Here is an 18,434-nt window from a genome sequence, read left to right as displayed (position 1 = left end):
GCAACATGGTGAAACTCCGTCATTACTAAAAATACAAAAATTAGCTGGGCGTGGTGGTGCGTGCCTGTAATCCCAGCTATTTGGGTGGCTGAGGCACAAGAATGCTTGAACCTGGGAAGCAGAGGTTGCAGTGAGCTGAGATTGCGCCACGGCACTTCAGCCTGGGCGAGATTGCCAAAAAAAAAAAAAAAAAAAAAAAAAAAAGGCTAATAATCTCCCCTACTAAGTAGCCAATATATATGTGCATATTGCTTAAATAGGAAATGTTTAAAAATTTTTTTGTAAAAAAATAATTTAAAAATAGGATACATATTAACCTTATTTTTTACAAAAAAATTTAAACAATTTTTCCTGTTTAAGCAATATGCACACATATTTTCCTTCCACTTTTGTAAATGAAATAGTCTATGAGATCTTATCTATTACTCTGCAAACTAATCTTTCTTTAATCTAACAATGTCATATACAACTCAGTACATATATATAAGAATCATCTTCTTTAATAGCAGCATATTATCTATAATACAGATGTATAACAATTTAACTTTTGCATTATTGATGAACATTCACTTTGTTTCCAGATATTTTGCTATTACAACAATTCTGAATTAAACATTTTTAATATAGTGGTTCTTGTTTCTATCAGATAAATTCCCAAAAGTGGGGCTGCTGGGTCAAGTGTATGGTACATTTAATTTTCCTTTTTTTTTTTTTTTTTTTTGAGACAGAGGCTCAATCTGTCGCCCAGGCTGGAGTATAGTGGTGCAATCTTGGCTCACTGAAACCTCTGCCTCCTAGGTTCGGGTAATTCTCATGCCCCAGTCTCACAGTAGCTGGGACTAGAGGCACACACCACCACTCCTGGCTAATACATGATACATTTGAAATATTACCAGAAACTGACAGTTAAATTGCTAAGAAGGCATACCAACTTGTTTCTCAGCAGTGTTGTGAGAATGCCAGTTGTCCCCCACATAATCTCTGCCTCATTTTCTTACTTTCTAGGCATTTAAAATGCTTTTAACCTATCGTTTAAACAATAACATAATAATGGCCAACAAGCAAATGAAAAATGATTAACAACATGAATTATTATGAAAGTGCAAACCAAAATCACAGTGAGATACCATGTCACATTCATCAGGATAGCTACTATGAAAAAAAAATAACAAGCGTTGGTGAGAAGTAGAAACCTTTGTGTACTGTTGGTGTGAACATAAAATGGTACAGTTGCTATGGAAAACAGTATGGTGGTTCCTCAAAAAATTAAAAATAGAACTACTACATCATCCAGTAATTCCCCTTCTGGCTATGTATTCAAAAAAACTGAAAGCTGATCTCAAAAGTTATCTGTACAGCCATGTTCATAGCAGTACTTTTTATAACAGCCAAGAAGTAGAAGCATTCCAAGTGTCCATTGACAGATGAATGGATAAACAAAATGTAGTGTGTGTATATATACACACTGTACAATGGAATTGTTATTCACTCTTAAAAAGGAAGAAAGTTCTAACACATGCTACACTGTGGATGAACCTCAAGGTCATTACGTTAAGTGAAATAAACCAGTCACAAAAAGACAAAATACTGTATGACTCCACTTATATGAGTTATCCAGAGAAGTAAAAATCACAGAAACAGAAAGCAGAATGGTGGTTGCCAAGCGCTAGAGGAGGCAGAAATGGGGAGCTGTTTAATGGTATAGTTTCGGTTTTGTAATATGGAAGCGTTCTGGAGATTGGTTGCATAACATGAATGTACTTAACACTAAGTAACTGTACACTTGAAAATGGTTAACATAGTAAATTTTGTTATGCATTTTTTTAAAACCACAATAAAAAAATCTACAAAAAGAAAAATAACTTATGAAAAAAGTAATAGGTACTCTTCAGTCATTGAGCTCCAACTATGTGATAGGCACTGGCACTTCCTGTGTATCATTTGGTCTTTATAATAACCACACAATAGCTGCTCAATCAATGCTTGTTAGATGAAAAGGTGTGCCGTTTTAGGAAAAAGTGAGACAGTAGAGAGGACATTAACTGATTTTTATTGGAGGATCCTGACACCCAGTGGCTGCTGCTACCTGTAACACAAAGCCCTTCAGAGCAGGCTACATCAACAGTTACATTTCGTGAAGCTCCTTCTAGATTTCAATGAGAACTGACAATAAACGTTTCAGTTTGGCAAGAAATAGACACATCATCTGAACCAGGCTTAAGGTGATTCACAACAGTAGTGATGGAGTGTTTGGAGACCAGTGATAGAAACACAACACTGGGAATATCTCCCTATGAAGAGAGAGATTATACTGCAGTCACTTCTTCGATGACATGGCCTTCACCAAACATTCCTGTTGTTTTTTTTTTTTTCTTGCCTTCTTCACAATGTTAATGTTTTCTCTATTTGCTTTTCCGTTGCTTAGTCACTTGTGTTTATTTTCTCTTTTTGTAGACTTTCATTTGTATACCTATCTATTTTCCCTTGTAAAATGTCTGCAGTGACTGGTAGGCTGAGTACTGGCAGCTTAGAGGCTGGACTAAAAGGAAAGAAACAGAGTATAGGAAATCCATTTGGGATGATTCTTCAGATAAGTTACATTAGCCTCAAAGGAAATTAATAGTTTTACAGGCTGAAGTTGTTAACTGAAAAAAGGTTTCAATCCTATTAAATCAAACCAGGATTGAAGATGAAAGACCTCTGACCCATAAATTATTTGAGAGCTAAGGAATTTCAGTATGCTTTTACAGTGTTCACACTTTTTAGTATATTTCAGAGTAGTGAACAAAACCAGAAGGTTTTTCTGTTTAACATAAAAGGAATGGGGCTCCCAAAGTTGGTGCATGCTCTTACCAAGTATTATGGAGTCAGGCTGTTCTTTTCTCTCCAGGCATGTGGCAGACAGAACCGCTGAGCTGGAGCGAGTAAATAGAATCAACCAATGCTTACAGGAGGACTGGGAAAGGAGTGCTGCGATGAAGAAGCAGCGAGACCTGGAGGAGAAGGCTTTTGAACGGTAATGCCTGATTGGAACCCCAAAATTCTCCCGCTTCTTATGGGACGGCAATGGGTTTCAAGTGGAACTCCACTTGATTAATAGTGGCTGCCTAGAGAACTCTGTGAACAAAGCAAGTCTGTATTCCATGGGAAATACTGCCATGATTGATTAGAAATGTCTGTTATAGACATGGGATTGAAGAATGCTGCGTTGTATGCTAGGTATTTACTAACCCTGCTCTAATATTTGCCTATGCTTAGGGTGGCTTTATTTGCTTTTTGTGGAGAGTGAAGATTCTCTTTGGAAATAACTATTTGGAAGTAGGGGGAGGGAGTTTCCAATCTGAACATTTTCAAGGCTTAGGGAATAGTTATTTAAGAGCAGGGCCAGGCGTCGTAAGATTGGCAATTGGAAAAGTAAGATGCCTATTATGGAGCCAACCAAGAGCATCTTTCTGAAATTATTATATGCCTGACCTCTCCTCAGCTTAACTATTCACATCACTGCTGTTGTATTACACCTTGAAAACAAAATTAAAATACGAATGTAAGGTATGATTTTATAGCATGTTAAAAATGTGATGAAACAGATCAAGAGATCAAGTCTATACAACCAAATTATTAAAACCCAAATATACCAAAATAATAGTTTAAATTGCCAATTATCAATTAATTTTTAATCATGGATAAAATCTGTAGAATGGATCTTGATCTGTAACTCTCCTTTTCCTTTTAGGTTTTCTTGTAAAGCATTTCTCACCTATCTTTCTAATGAGTAGAACCCATATTTTGTGACAATGAAAGTATGAGTGATGATGTGGAAAATAGGATCCAAAGGAGAAGTGGAGTCATTTGGCTTAGAAAAAAGGAGAGGAAAGGGCAGTTGGGGATTTCAAGCTATTTTCTCAATGATCTGGGAAGGCAGGTAAAAGTCAGTGAGATTAATGCTAGGAAGATTTCAGTTGTGTTTGGGAAGAGTGCTTGGCCAACATGGTGATAAAGGATTGAGGAGACCCAGAAAATAATGTTGAGTGGCAGGCTAACAAATCTACTCCAGGTATATCGTGAAGCAGACTTGTCTGAGGACCTAGGCCAAGTGTGGACAGATACTTGAGCAGGCAGCAGTAGGAAGAAGGAATTGGTTGGTATAAAAAGAAAATAAAGCAAAAGTAAAACCAAAGTCCATATGCATGCAGTTAGCACATGATACTCTGTTCCAGCCAGGTAGGTCTTCCCCTGCTCACTTCCAAGGTAGTTTATTCTTTTTTCTTTTAAGACTGCCCTTGATAATCCTTCTTAAACAGAATTCTGGCTGGATGCCATGACTCATGCCTGTAATCCCAGCACTTTGGAAGGCTGAGGCGGATGGACTACTAGAGTTCAGAAGTTTGAGACTAGCCTGAGCAAATACGGTGAAACCCCGTCTCTACCAAAAATACAAAAATTAGCTTGGTGTGGTAGTACACACCCGGCATTCCAGCTACTCAGGAGGCTGAGGTGGGTGGATCGCTGGAGCCCAGGAAGTCGAGGCTGCAGTGAGCTGTGATCGACCCACTGCATTCCAGCCTGGTGACAGAGGGAGAACAAGAAAAAAAAAAAAAAAAAAGAAAGAAAGAAAAGAAAAATCCACCTATGGAGAAATTTTGATGGGGTGGAAGAGCACATGAGGGACTGTCTTTCATAATGAAGAAAAACTATCAAAGGGGAAAATCAGTTACTACTGCCTGTTTATCTCTGCTTTTAGTTGCTTTCATCTTCCTCTTTGTCTCCACTCCCTCTCCTGCCCTTAATTCTCCAGAGGCTTCTGGCCTCCTGGGATATTTCACTGTAAGTCCACTTAACTCTCTGCTGTTGTTAGCTGATAACCAGCAACTTAATGGTTGATCTTCCTCTCAAACACTGTCTCCTGGGAGCTCAGCAGGTAGAGGTATAATCCACATGGCAAAACAGTCAATACAGAGGCTTTGGAGCCACTGTCGGCTGGCTGTGTGACCTTCAGCAAGTTCTCTGTGGGCTTGGGTGGCTGAGGCTGGGAGGGGTAGAGTCAGACTGCTGTGAAGGCACAAGTTGGGGCTTTTTATTAAGTGGAGAATGACAAGCCAGCAGAGGTTTGGAAGCAGGGGATGTCAGGAGGGGGTGAACTGCCACATGGCAAGCAGGGAACACAAGGTGTTACTTTTCTTTTGTGTACCTCCTGCCATACCAGCTTCCAAGTTGGGCCTCTAGAGGCTCCAGAAACCTGCTAATCTGCATTTGCTCTCCTCTCCTCAGGGCTTCAGACAAGCTGTTTCTCCTAGACCAGTGTGAGAAGTATCGGCGCTGCAAGCAGTGCCAGAGGCGCACCTCCAATGTGGGCGAGAGCAACCTGTGGCCCCTGAACAAGTTCCTGCCAGGCTCCCGGTTGCTTGTGTAAAACTCAAAGTTTGGATCTGTGTTTCCTGGGGGAAGTTTTTATCTTTTACATGTTTGGGGGTGATTGTGAAACTACATATTTTTACCTCAGAGAAAAAAATCATTGTTTAGGTTTGGTGCTTTCATTAGATTGCTTGTTAAGCCCTTATTGAATTCACTCCTGCCTTTCTCCCACCCCCACTTATTTCCTATACTCATCACTGATGGCAGTGAAGGTGTCTAAATGGTCCTGAGGGCTAGAACCTGCTGCACAGGGGCTGGGAAGGGAACTCAGATTCATTATGGCTGCTGGGGTACTGCTGACCCAGCCCTGCTGCTGCTCCGTGACTTTGTGTACAAAACTTTTTTCGTCTGTAATGAATAGTGGCAATAATAAATATTTTCTAAGTGCCCGACTGTGCACGACAATTCATAATGGTACATTTTACCCCTCTCCCCTCCCCCAACCCTAGACTTTTCCAGAGGGGTATATGTGTGAACATCACAGAGATGGGTTTGACTATTTACCTAGGAGGCCAGAAAAATGCTCCCCGAGTTTTCTCATTGATGACATACCTGGGACTTTAGTGGGGCCTCCCAAGATATCATTCCCTTGTCCAGCTATTTCCATGCTCTTGGAATAACTGTGCACTGTGAGGTGAGTCTCCCACTACTTCACTTCATTCTTGAGCTGTAGGTGCTGTTCAAGAGGACTCATCTCCCTGTCAGAGGACTGACTTTCAGTTAAGGTATGGCTGTTCTCAACTAATAACTTTCTTTATTTATCTGCGTACTTTCTTCTCTCCCTGCCCTGTCCGACTAATTGAGGTAAAATAGAGTGAAGTCTAGATTTCTGAAATACAAAAGCTAAGAAGGAAGTCTCTTAGACTATTTGTTTTCTGCCTGCCACATCTCTCCCTTGGGAAATGAGGGAAAGTTTATGTGGGAAGATGTTTGTGAACATTTAAACTTTCATTTTGCCCTACTACAAATACAAAATAGGAATGTGTTGAGCCCTGAAAAGTTAAGGAGAAAATATTCACTCAAGCTGATACTGGACAAATTTTGTTGCTAATGTTATCTTTTTCTATGAAAACAAGCATACCTGCTGATGATCACAATTTTTTGGAACCTCTTCTCTAATCTTTCTCCATTTCTGCCTTTCATTTCCTCAAAAAATCATTCTATGGAGGGCCAATCTGTAGGGAGACCCCATGAAACTACTGCTATGGAATAAAAGATGAAATGCTCCTGATTATTGTAAATACAAAGTTGCATGTAGGATTGTGTAAAGATAATGCCAGGTTGGACTGCCAGAATAAGCCAACAGTGCGTGACGTGCTTCTCCCTGCAGAGAGCCTATGAACGAACGTGCAGTCAGGGAGGTTTCACATCACCAAGATTCCTATCCCAGAAAAGCAGATGTTCACACCTCTGGGAATGGAATGCGACCCTTGTGGAGAGCCTATAAACAGATTCATGAGGGGCACCTGTTCATATGGATAAGATAGGGTTATAAACGCCCTCATCTTGCCATGGCTCTTCTGGGTCTCTTTAGGGTCAAGGCACACTCCCTTCTGAGAATTTCTGTTCTAACCAGTTGTCTAGCTTCACATCCTGTTTCTATGGATTGTTTGTAACCAGCTTTTGCTGCAACTGTTACTGCTGATTAATATCTTGCTAATCATAGGTTATGGAAAGACTGTGTTTCTGTTTTAAGGCTGTGTTAGAAATTACTGATGCATACACTATATTGTAAATTCTTATCTCTGTATACTGTACTTCTGCATACAGATGTTATGTTAAAGAATTACTTCATCCCCATGTGACCATCTCACCTCATAATCCAATGACCCTAAATCCCTCACTAACCTACCCCTGCCTTCACTAAACTTAATAATAAATGCTGGCATATCCACTACATTGGCGGCATCGCGGGACCAGAAGGCAGTGACCCCTCTGGACCCAGCTTTCACTACCTTGCGTGTGTCTATTATTTCTCGACCTGCCAATCCGCCTGGGAACAAAGAGCCCCTTTGCATTGCAGACTGCTGGCCAGATCCCGCAATACCAATCATCATTAACCAATATTTAAAACAATAGGCTTTCCCCAACACTGCCTGACCTGCTTGAATCTATATCTGCTGCACCCTTGAAGTAATTTGTCTCTAATATGTAATAAATTACTATAATAGTGTTATACTAATATATTTTTTAAAAATATAGAATGCTGGCTGGGGGCAGTGGCACACGCCTATAATCCCAGCACTTTGGGAGGCCGAGGTGGGTGGATCATGAGGTCAAAAGATTGAGACCGTCCTGGCCAACATGGTGAAACCCCGTCTCTACTAAAAATACAAACATTAGCTGGGTGTGGTGGCACGTGCCTGTAGTCCCAGCTACTCGGGAGGCTGAGGCAGGAGAATCACTTGAACCCAGAGGTGGAGGTTGCAGTGAGCTGAGATCACACTACCACATTGCAGCCTGGTGACAAAGCGAGACTCCGTCTCAAAAAGAAAAAAAGTAGAATTCCTTGTTAAAGAAAAATAAGTTAATTTTGGTATGTTCAGGTGAGCAGATTTAACTTCATAGACCTTTTTACTGGAGGAATTGAATTTATAATTTACTGTCATGGGTAGCAGTCAGTACTACAGTCAGATCCTTAAAAATTGTTTTTAAAAATTATATATTGACAAATTATAGTTGTATATATTTACGGGGTATAAAGTGATATTGTGATTTTTGAATACAATGTGGAATGATTAAATCAAGTGAATTAAAATGTCCATCACCTTAAATATTTAACTTTTTGTGATAAGAATATTTGAAATTTATTCTTTTAGAGACATTGACACGTAAAGTGCTCATTATATTCACCACACTGTGCAACAGATCTCAAAACGATATCAAACTTGGCTGGGCGTGGTGGCTCACACCTGTAAACTCAGCACTTTGGGAGGCCAAGGCAGGCGGATCACCTGAGGTCAGGAGTTCAAGACCAGCCTAGACAACATGGTGAAACTCTGTCTCTACTAAAGATACAAAAAATTAGCTGGGCATTGTGGCACACACCTGTAGTCCCAGCTACTCAAGAAGCTGAGGCAGGAAAATCGCTTGAATCCAGGAGGCGGAGGTTGCAGTGAGCTGAGATCGTGCCACCACACTTCAACCTGAGTGACAGGGCAAGACTGTCTCACACACACACACACACACACACACACACACAATCAAACTTATTTTTCCTATCTGAGGCTTTGTACACTTCAACTATCATCTCCCCATTCCTCCCATCCCCCACCCTCTGGGAACTATCATTCTACTCTCTGCTTGTATGAATTTTAGATTCCACATATGAGAAGATCTGGCATTTGTCTGTGTTTGGTGTACTTCACTTAGCATAATGTTCTCCAGTGCTATCCACAATACCTTTACTTTTTATTTCTATGAGATCAACTTTTTTTTTGTTTTTTTTTGAGACAGAGTCTCGCTCTGTTGTCCAGGCTGGAGTGCAGTGGTGCAATCTTGGCTCACTGCAAGCTCTACCTCCCGGGTTCATGCCATTTTCCTGCCTCAGCCTCCCAAGTAGCTGGGACTACAGGCGTCCACCACCACGCCCAGCTCATTTTTTGTATTTTTAGTAGAGACAGGGTTTCACTGTGTTAGCCAGGATGGTCTCGATCTCCTGACCTCGTGATCTGCCTGCCTCAGCCTCCCAAAGTGCTGGGATTACAGGCATGAGCCACCATGCCCAGCCAAGATCAACTATTTTTTAGCTTCCACATATGAGTGAGAACATTCAGCGTTTAACTTTCTGTTCTTGGCTTACTTCACTAAATTCCAGTTCCATCCATGTTGCCATAAATGACAGCATTTCATTCTTTTTCATGGCTAAATATTATTCTATTATGTATATATAACACATTTTCTTTATTCATTCATCTATTGTTGGACACTTGGGTTGATTCCACATCCTGGCTATTGTGAATAGTGCTGCAAAGAACATCTCTTTTGACATATTCATATTTGACTTCAAATCTTTGGGACAAATAAGAAGAAGTGAGAGTGCTGAGTCATATGGTAACTGGGGTCATATGGTAACTGTATTTTTAGTTTTTTGAGGAATCTTCATACAGTGTTTCATAATGGCTATACTAATTTATATTTCCCACCAACAGTGTACAAGGTTTTTCCCATATCTTAGCCAACACTTGTTATCTTTTCTTTTTGATAATAGCCTTTCTAATAGGTGTGAAGTCATAGCTCATTGTAGTTTTAATTTTCATCTCTCCAATGACTAGTGATGTTGAGCATTTTTTCATGTATTTGTTAGCCATTCATATATCTTCCTTTGAGAAATGTTTATTCAGGTTCCTTGCCCATGTCTCTCTTTTTTTTTTTTTTTTAAATAGAGTTGAGTTCCTTATATATTTTGGATATTAATCCCTTATCATATGTATGGGTTGCAAATATTTTTCTCCCAATCTGTAGGTTGTCTCTTCACTCTATTAATTGCTCTCTTTGTTGTGTAGGAATTTTTTATTTTGATGTAATCCCATTTGTTTACTGCATATGTTGCCTGTAGTTTTGGGTCAAACCTAAAAAATCATTGCCCAGACCAATGTCATGTAGTTTTCCCTGTGTCTTCTTCTAGTAGTTTTACAGTTTCCGGTTTTATGTTTATGTCTTTAATTCATTTTGAGTTGATTTTTGTATATGGTGTGAGATAAGGGTCCAATTTCATTCTCTTGTGTATGGATATCCAGTTTTCCCAGCACCATATATAGAATAGCCTGTCCTTTTCCCATTGTATATTCTTGGCACTTTTGGTGAGTATCAATTGACTGTAGATACATGGGTTCATTTCTGGGTTCTTTATTCTGTCCATTGGTTCGTATGTCTATTTTAATGCCAGTACCATGCTGTTCAGTTACCATCAGTTTGTAGTATAGTTTGAAATTAGGTAGTGTGATACCTCAAGCTTTGTTCTTTTTGGTCACAATTGCCTTGGCTATTTGTTTGTTTGTTTTGTAGTTCCGTATGAATTTTAGGATTCTTTTTTCTATATCTATGAAAAATAACATTGGAATTTTGATAGATATTGAACTGAAATCTGCAGATCATTCATGTAGTATGGACATTTTAACGATATTAATTCTTCCAGTCCATGAACATGGGATCTATTTCAATTTATTTGTCTTCTTCAATTTCTTTTGTTAATGTTTTATAGTTTTCTTTATATAAATCTTTTGCCTAATTGGTTAAACATATTCCTCAGTAATTTATTTCTAGTAGCAACTATAAATGATAGTTCTCTTGATTTCTTTTTTGGAAAGTTCCTTGTTAATGTAAAGAAATGTTACTGACTTTTGTGTGTTGATTTCGTGTCCTGCAAGTTTCCTGAATTTGTTGATCAATTCTAATGGCTTTTTGTTAGAATCTTAAGGGTTTTTTCTTTTTTTTTTTTTTTGTAGAAATGGGGGTCTCATTATGTTGACCAGCCTGGTTTCTAACTCCTGGCCTTAAGTGATCCTCCTGCCTTGGCTTCCCAAAGGGTTGGGATTACAGGCTTGAGCCACCACACTTGGCCTAAGGTTTTCTGTATGCAAAATTATGTTGTCAGCAAATAACAATAGTTTTATTTCTTCATTTCCTATTTGGATGTCTTTTCTTTCTTCTGCTTTATTGCTCTAAGGACTTTCAATATAACATTGAACAGAAGTGGCAAGAGTGTACATCCTTGGTCCAGATCTTAGAAGAAAGAGTTCCAAGTTTTTACTGTTGAGTATAATGTTAGCTGTAGGCTTATTATATATGGCCTTTGTTGTTCTGAAGTATATTCATTCTGCAATTAATTTGTTGAGTGTTTTTGTCATGAAAGGATGCTGAGTTTGTCAAATGCTTTTTCTGCATTTAATGAGATGGTCATATGATTTTTGTCCTTCATTCTGTTCATGTGATATCACATTTATTGATTTGAGAATATTGAACCATTCTTGCAACCCAGGGATAAATCCCACTTGATCATGGTGAATAATCCTATTAATGTGTTGTTGGATTTGGTTTGCTAGTATTTTGTTGAGGATTTTTGCATCTATGCTCATCAAGGATATTGGCCTGTAGTTTTCATTTCTTGTGATGTGCCTGTGTGGCTTTGGTATTAGGGTAATACTGGTCCTAAAAAGACCAGTATTGAAAGTATTATCTCCCATTCTTTTTGTTTGTTTGTTTTCGTTTTTGTTTTTGTTTTTGTTTTTTCCTGAGACAGTTTGTAGAGAATTGGTATTAGTTCTTCTTTAAATGTTTGGTAGAATTCAGCAGTGAAGCCATCTGTTCTTGGGCTTTTCTTTGGTGAGATACTTTTTACTACTGATTCAATTTCCTTACTCATTATTGGTTTGCTCAGATTTTTCTATTTCTTCATGATTCAGTCTTGGCAGTTTGTATGTGTGTAGGAATACATCCATTTCTTCTAGGGTACACAAGTTTTTGGTAAATAATTATTCATAATAGTCTCTCATGATCCATTGTACTTCTGTGTTGTCAACTGTAACATCTCTTTATTTCTGATTTTATTTGAATCTTTTCTCTTTTTCTTTTCTTGGTTAGTCTAGCTAAAGGCTGGTTGATTTTATCTTTTCAAAAAATGATCTTTTAGTTTCTTTTGTATTGTTTTTCTAATCTCCAGAGCAGAAATAAAATAGAGATTAGATTATTTCTGGTCTGATCTTTATTATCTCTTTCCTTCCACTAACCTGGGCTTAGGGTTTTTAAAAAAATTCCTTGAGGTGTAACTTTCAGTTATTGTAATTTTCTTTCTTGGTGTAGGCATTTATTGCTATAAACTTTCCTCTTAGAACTGCTTTTGCTGCATTCCATAAAGTTTGGTATATTGTGTTTTTCTTTTTGTCTCAAGATATTTTTAGATTTCCCTTTTATTTTCTTCACTGGCACACTGATTGTTCATGAGCATGTTTAATTTCCATGTATTTGTGAATTTTCCAAAATTCCTCCTGTTAATGATTTCTAGTTTCATACCATTGTGAAACCTCTGGTATAACAAGGTAAAAACTAGAAAACCCCTGTATAACAAGGTAAAAACCTAATAGCATTGTGCATTGGTTGTTAGAAGAACAAGGTAGATTCCTTCTGGTAAGTTTACCATGGCACAGAGCGGAAAGCTTTTTGAGGAGGTGAAGCCCAAACTGAATTTTAAGGATAAACAGGAAAAAGCCAGGTGAAGAGAAGAAGGGGTCATGACAACAGATGTCAAGGCTGTGTGCTCCAGTCTATCAAGACTGAGATAGAGGCATGGTTATATGAATTATATGAATTATATAGACATAAGGTCTAAAATGTTTTCTATCATTCAACCGTTTTAAGAATCAAACTTTTTTATAGTCCTTCACTAAACAGCAGATTTCTGAGCAAGTCTTTCTAATTTGGATCTTCTTCAATGATCCTCATTGTTAACTACTATTCTTGTATTAGTCTAACTCTGTAATTAGCCCCAACTTGCTATCATCAAGTTCTGTCTTTTCCAGAAATACAGCACAGCCAGACCAATTAATGTATCAAAGGATTTCCTATTTCAGTGGTTTTCAATGTTTTGGGCAGTCATGGAGTCTTCTAAGAATCTGATGAAAAATATATACCCTTCTCCTAAAAACAGGTACATATTCCTACACAACATTTTGCATGCAGTTACAAGTTTCCTAGGCCCCCTGGACCACAGGCCAAGAATCCCTGTTCTAGATGGCTTTCCTTCACCATTTTTACAAGCTTAGGCTATCAAAAGTAAAGGATTTAATTTGCTCTGGAAACTTCCCTTTCACTTTTCTTTTTTGGCTTTTTCTCTCCTAAAATTCTGTTACTTTGCCTTGATTTTTACATAGTTTTGCTGGGTACACAATTCTATACTGACATTTTTTCTCAGCCCTCTGAAGATATTCTCATTCTCAGGTTTCTTCTCTAACAACTGTTAGAATTTTCTAAAATGTCTAGACTTTGCTTCCTGGCCTTCACATGGCCCCTTTCTTCCTTCCTTCAAAGGGCTGAGAGAAAATGTCAAGGTAGAATTGTGTACCCAGCAAAACTTTTAACAATGAAGGGAAAGTAAAAGAATTTTAGAAAAAAGCCAAAAAAGAAACCTAAAGAAAAAAACAAAATACGGTTTACTAACAATAAGGGAAATGGATTCAACAGTGAGAGATTTTCTAGCATATATAAAACATTTACCAAAGTTGATCAGATATTCAAAGGAACCTCCAAAAAAATGCTTCTGGATAAAAGAAAGTAACCTCTGAAAGAATCGAGCTGCAAGAAGGAATAGTGAGCAAAGAAACTGATAATATGAATAAACGTAAACAAACATTGATTTGTACAAACAATAACGTCCAATTTGTGGGGTTAAAAGATTAAGATGCTTGACAACGTTAATAGTTAAAGCATACTGAACTCCTTCAAGAGACAGGAAAAGATTCTGAACCATGTTTGACTTTTTCTAAGTTATTTAAGCACTAAAAGAACAGAAATAGGGTATATAATAGACCATATGTATTAGAGAGGCAGACTCCAGAGCCAAAATTCCGGGATTCAGATCTTAGCCTTGCAAAACTACCTATTGGGTACTATGCTCACTATCTGGGTGACAGAATCATCATTCATAATCTGGGTCACGCAATATACCCATGTAACAAATGTGCACGTGCACCCTCTGAATTTATAATAAAAGTAAAAATTAGTTTTTTTTAAAAGAGTCTCATCCCTGCCATTTACTAGCTGTGTGACCTTAGGCAAATTACCGTTCTATCCCTAGGTTTTTAAAGACAGGACAGTAGAAATGACACTAGTATCTAATTCATAGGGATTTTGTATTACATTTAGATTAAGCTTCGAACAGCGCTTACCCTAAAATAAGTGCTACGGAAGTATTAGCCCCAATGAAAACTTCCAAAAAGAGTAGAGGGAAAACCTTAATCCAAGACAAGTCAAGAAAGGGTAAAAAATATAGAAATATAGGTCAAATAGCACAAAATAAGAGGGCAAAAATGCATACGTGCTTTTTCAGCTAAAAAAGTTTGTCAGACTGGATTTATGCGGGAAAAAAAAGCGCCAAATATTATGTTGTTCCCAAGAGACACAAACATGAAACAGGTAGGAAAAGATACACTAGTCAGAGTCAACGGCTGGGAAATCTTCCGCAACCTTACCTTGTCTTCCTGCAGTTTCTGTCCAGCCTCTTCCATGCTTCCTATCCCACCACCCGCGCCTCGCTCCTCACTCCCTCTCCTCTCCAGTGGGAGACAAGGAAACTCTGGATTCATCCAGCGCTTCTTCGCTTCAGCAACGGGCTCACGTCGGCGGCGGCAGTGATGACGTCCTCCCTGGTCCGCCCAACCGCGATTAGTGAAGGGGTTCGCGCGTCGCGCGCCGTCTACGAAAGAGAGGGCTTGTGACGCAACGGCACCTCGGCGTGCGCGTGTTGGCTCAGTGGAGGCGCTCAGCTGGTCCTCCTAGAGTTTGGTATCCCACCGCAGCTTCACCGCGACGACTGCGGCTGCTCCAGGCAGTGCTGCGGCCGCCGCGGGCCCAGCTGTGTGGTTAGGCCACCATTGTTCTGAGTAAACATATTCCTTTCTGTGGTGTTCTTGATCGTGTGTTTATGGAGTTTCTGAAGGGCCCTGGAGATTACTGCCAGGTTCAGCACGACCTTTATGAGGACAAATGAATGGTGGAGAGTCGTTACTGCCCCACCAAGAAGCCCCCGCAAAGCAGGTCACCTGGACACAGAAGTGTAGAACTGAGATCATCAGAGCATTTTACAAGAGTTCTGACCTAGATGGGGTAACCCTTGGCGCACTTCCTTTCCATTGGCTGAGAATTACTGAATTGAAGAACCGCGGCTTCTTGTTGGAAGGTTCATTTCATTTCCTGTCAGTATCAACTTCATATTCAAAGCTCTGTAAATTTCAAGTGGAGTATATTGGCATAGACTTCAGTTTCTTGACATCATTTCTGTATTCAAAAATTTTTAATTTTTTTCATAACTATATCAGTGTCTTTTTTTTTTTTTTTTTTTTTAACTAAATTAACATGGCTCCAATGAATCACCCAGCTCCAGTGGAAGTCACATACGGGAACATGAGATTTCTAATCATACACAACCCAACCAATTCGACCTTAAACAGATTTATAGAAGAACTTAAGAAATACGGGGTTACCACAATGGTAAGAGTATGTGAAGCAACTTATGACCCTGCTCTTGTGGAGAAAGAAGGCATCCAGTTTCTGGATTGGCCTTTTGATGATGGTTCATCACCATCCAACCAGATTGTTGATGACTGGTTAAGTCTTGTAGACGTTAAGTTTCGTGAAGAACCTGGTTGTTGTATTGCCGTTCACTGTGTTGCAGGTCTTGGGAGGACTCCGGTGCTTGTTGCTCTAGCATTAATTGAAAGTGGAATGAAAAACGAAGATGCAGTACAGTTTATAAGAGAAAAACGGCGCGGCGCTTTTAACAGCAAGCAACTTTTGTATTTGGAGAAATATCATTCTCAAATGCGGCTTTGCTTCAAAGACTCCAGTGGTCACAGAAACAACTGTTGTATTCAATAAACCTGACTGCCTGATGCTATTGCCTTGAAAGTGGGACTTCAGACAAGACCTAATTTATTGTACATTTTAGCCAACATATGGGCTTAGTGAATAAGTCTGATGAAGCTTCCACAGGGATATTGAAAAGCCACGAATTTAACAGAAATGCAACTTCTATGTTTGGCTTAGTGCTATTCCCATGCCAGAAAAAATACATAAGAAATCTGCAGATTAGATGCCAAGATCCCCAGTACAAAATTTGTTTATTTTTAGTGTCATACAGAATTGAAACTCCAGGAACTATAACTTTATGTAGTTCATGCCTTATAGTCATATCAAACACTGCAAGTAGGGCCTATATGATTATTTGCCTGCTTCATGTTTACCATCCCACATGGGTCTCAGTATACATCAAGTTTGTCCAACAGGTGATTTTGTTGGAGTCTTTACACATCTTGTGATTATCTGATGTCTTTCTCTAATCTCATTTTGTTATGAAAACCTCCATTTTGAAAAATCAACGTCTGATTGAAAGTTCATGCACAATCCACGTTGTACAGAAGCATATGTGTTGAATGTCTTCAGATAAAAAGGCCTTATCATTGATGTTTATGGTTGGGGTGTAACTTAACAGGGAGGGCCCTGAAGACAAAATGAGAGGAGACTATGAAATATTTCTAGTAAAATGTTGTTTTCATCTTGTGCAGAACATATGAACTAGGACTTTTAATTTAGTAAATGTGTTTTAAAAGGTAAATATGCATTGGTCCAAGGTAAATAGAGCAAATATGGACAGAATTACAAGGAAAATTGACAAGTTTACTATAGCAGTGGGAAATTTTATTGTCCCTCTTTCAGAAGCAGATCAAGTACACAAAATCAAGATTCTGGATATAGATCTACACAAAACAGTCAACAAACTCAATCCCATGAACATACAAAGGGCATTGCATCCAACACTGGGAGAATACGTATTTATGAGAGTACATGAACTATTACATTTGACCATATATTTGACTATAAACCCATTTCAGCACATTTTAAGCTATTTGAAAAATACAGAACACCTTTTATCACCACAATTCAATTAAATTAGGAAAGAAGTTAATATCCACACATCTGTAATTTTGAAAATCTCTCTAGAGCCTTCCACTTCTAAATAGGATGTAGTAGGTCATGGCAGCCTAAAACTTTTCCTGCAACAACTAGAAAAAGATGGAAAAATTATAAAGATCATATTTAAAGATATGTGAGAGCTATGAAAGCAATAAGGACTAGGTGAATGGGAATTCCAGAGAAGGAGGAGGCCTCCTGAGGTAAGTGACCATTTTATTTTCTAGGGACATTTACTGATTCTGGACATGGACTAATAAGGATCAAGCTTGGTCCATGAAGAGGGTCTGTCCTGAGGGAAAGGGAAACCCAGAAAAGCCTTTGGTGGTCACGTGGGGCTGGTGCAACAAATTGGAAAATTAAGAACTTTGGCCAGTTTCCTCTACCTGTTATAAGTTGAGTTCCCCAGGAAACAGACACTGAATCTGAGATTGGCATCCAAAGGATTACTAGGGTGTCTTCTCAGGGAACCACACCTATGGGGGAGCAAGAGAAATAGGATAGGGCATAAGAAGTTGAATGGTGATACATAGCAGTTGCAACAGTAGCCTCAGGCAGTCTCATAGGGAGCTCTGAGGATGGGATGGCTATTTAGAGGTGTTCTCAATTGAGGCTAGGAAGCTGGGCCTTTGGGCCCTTGAATCAACCAGTCATTGCCTGTAGGCTTCCCTTGGGGATGACGGCATAATCTTGGGTGAAGCATTCACCTTCTGTTGAGGGCAATGCCTAGAGAGCAATGCAGCTGTGGGCCCTCAGCTGATAATGGCATCTGGAGGAATGAGTGTTTCAGACCCAAGGCAGGATCTAGGTGGTGCAACCACAGCATCCCCTCTCTTAAATGATACTTGCTGAATACTGGGGCTATGTATGGGAGGCTGGGGAGTTAGAGTGAAGACTTAAAAGGCAAAGGAACTCCCCCTCAATCTAATAGTGCGTAGGAGACAAAGTTCTCCACATTCTTACCAACACATCTCTTTTTTATTATAGCCATTCTGGTGAGCGTAGTTATACCTTTGTGGTTTTAATTTTCATATTACTAATAATGTTAAGCATTTTTTCATGTGCTTGTTAGCCATTCACCTATCTTTTTGGATAAAATGCTGATTTAAATATTTTCCTCATTTTAAAATTTGAATTGTCATCTTCTTATTAAGTTGAAGTAGTTCTTTATATATTCTGGATCCAATGTCTTTATCAGATGTATGATTTGCAATTATTTTCTTCCTCCCCAAAAAAGTGTTTCAAAGTGCAAAATTTTAAATTTTGATGAAACACAATTTATTTCTTTCATGAATCATGCTTTTAAAGTTGTATCTCAGAACTCCCCTCAACCTAAGTCA

At 38.8% G+C, this 18,434-nt stretch overlaps 1 protein-coding gene, 1 long non-coding RNA gene and 1 pseudogene across 3 annotated transcripts in view; 2 read left to right on the top strand and 1 right to left on the bottom strand.

Annotated features, from left to right (window-relative positions):
- CCDC81 (coiled-coil domain containing 81) overlaps positions 1-5,801 on the top strand; it is a 47,875-nt gene extending 42,074 nt beyond the window's left edge. For both annotated transcript variants that reach the window (XM_003910510.3, XM_009187076.2), the window contains 2 exons: positions 2,891-3,016; positions 5,269-5,801. In XM_003910510.3, coding sequence (XP_003910559.2) covers positions 2,891-3,016; positions 5,269-5,410 — 268 coding nt within the window. In that variant the 3' untranslated portion in view covers positions 5,411-5,801. The remainder of the gene's footprint in view (positions 1-2,890; positions 3,017-5,268) is intronic.
- Positions 2,360-2,943, bottom strand: LOC103877789. Its single transcript, XR_637619.1, has 2 exons — positions 2,854-2,943; positions 2,360-2,539 (listed from the first exon to the last, which is right to left on the bottom strand). It is a non-coding gene; the product is annotated as an uncharacterized LOC103877789 (long non-coding RNA).
- A 9,224-nt stretch (positions 5,802-15,025) lies between the features above and the next one.
- On the top strand, positions 15,026-16,043 carry LOC103877788 (annotated as a pseudogene).
- Positions 16,044-18,434: the final 2,391 nt, after the last annotated feature.

This window comes from Papio anubis, chromosome 12, assembly GCF_008728515.1.
Source record: "Papio anubis isolate 15944 chromosome 12, Panubis1.0, whole genome shotgun sequence".
Classification (NCBI taxonomy): domain Eukaryota; kingdom Metazoa; phylum Chordata; class Mammalia; order Primates; family Cercopithecidae; genus Papio; species Papio anubis.
The sequence above is the reverse complement of the archived record's forward strand: the minus strand, read 5'-3'. Positions and strand labels throughout refer to the sequence as shown.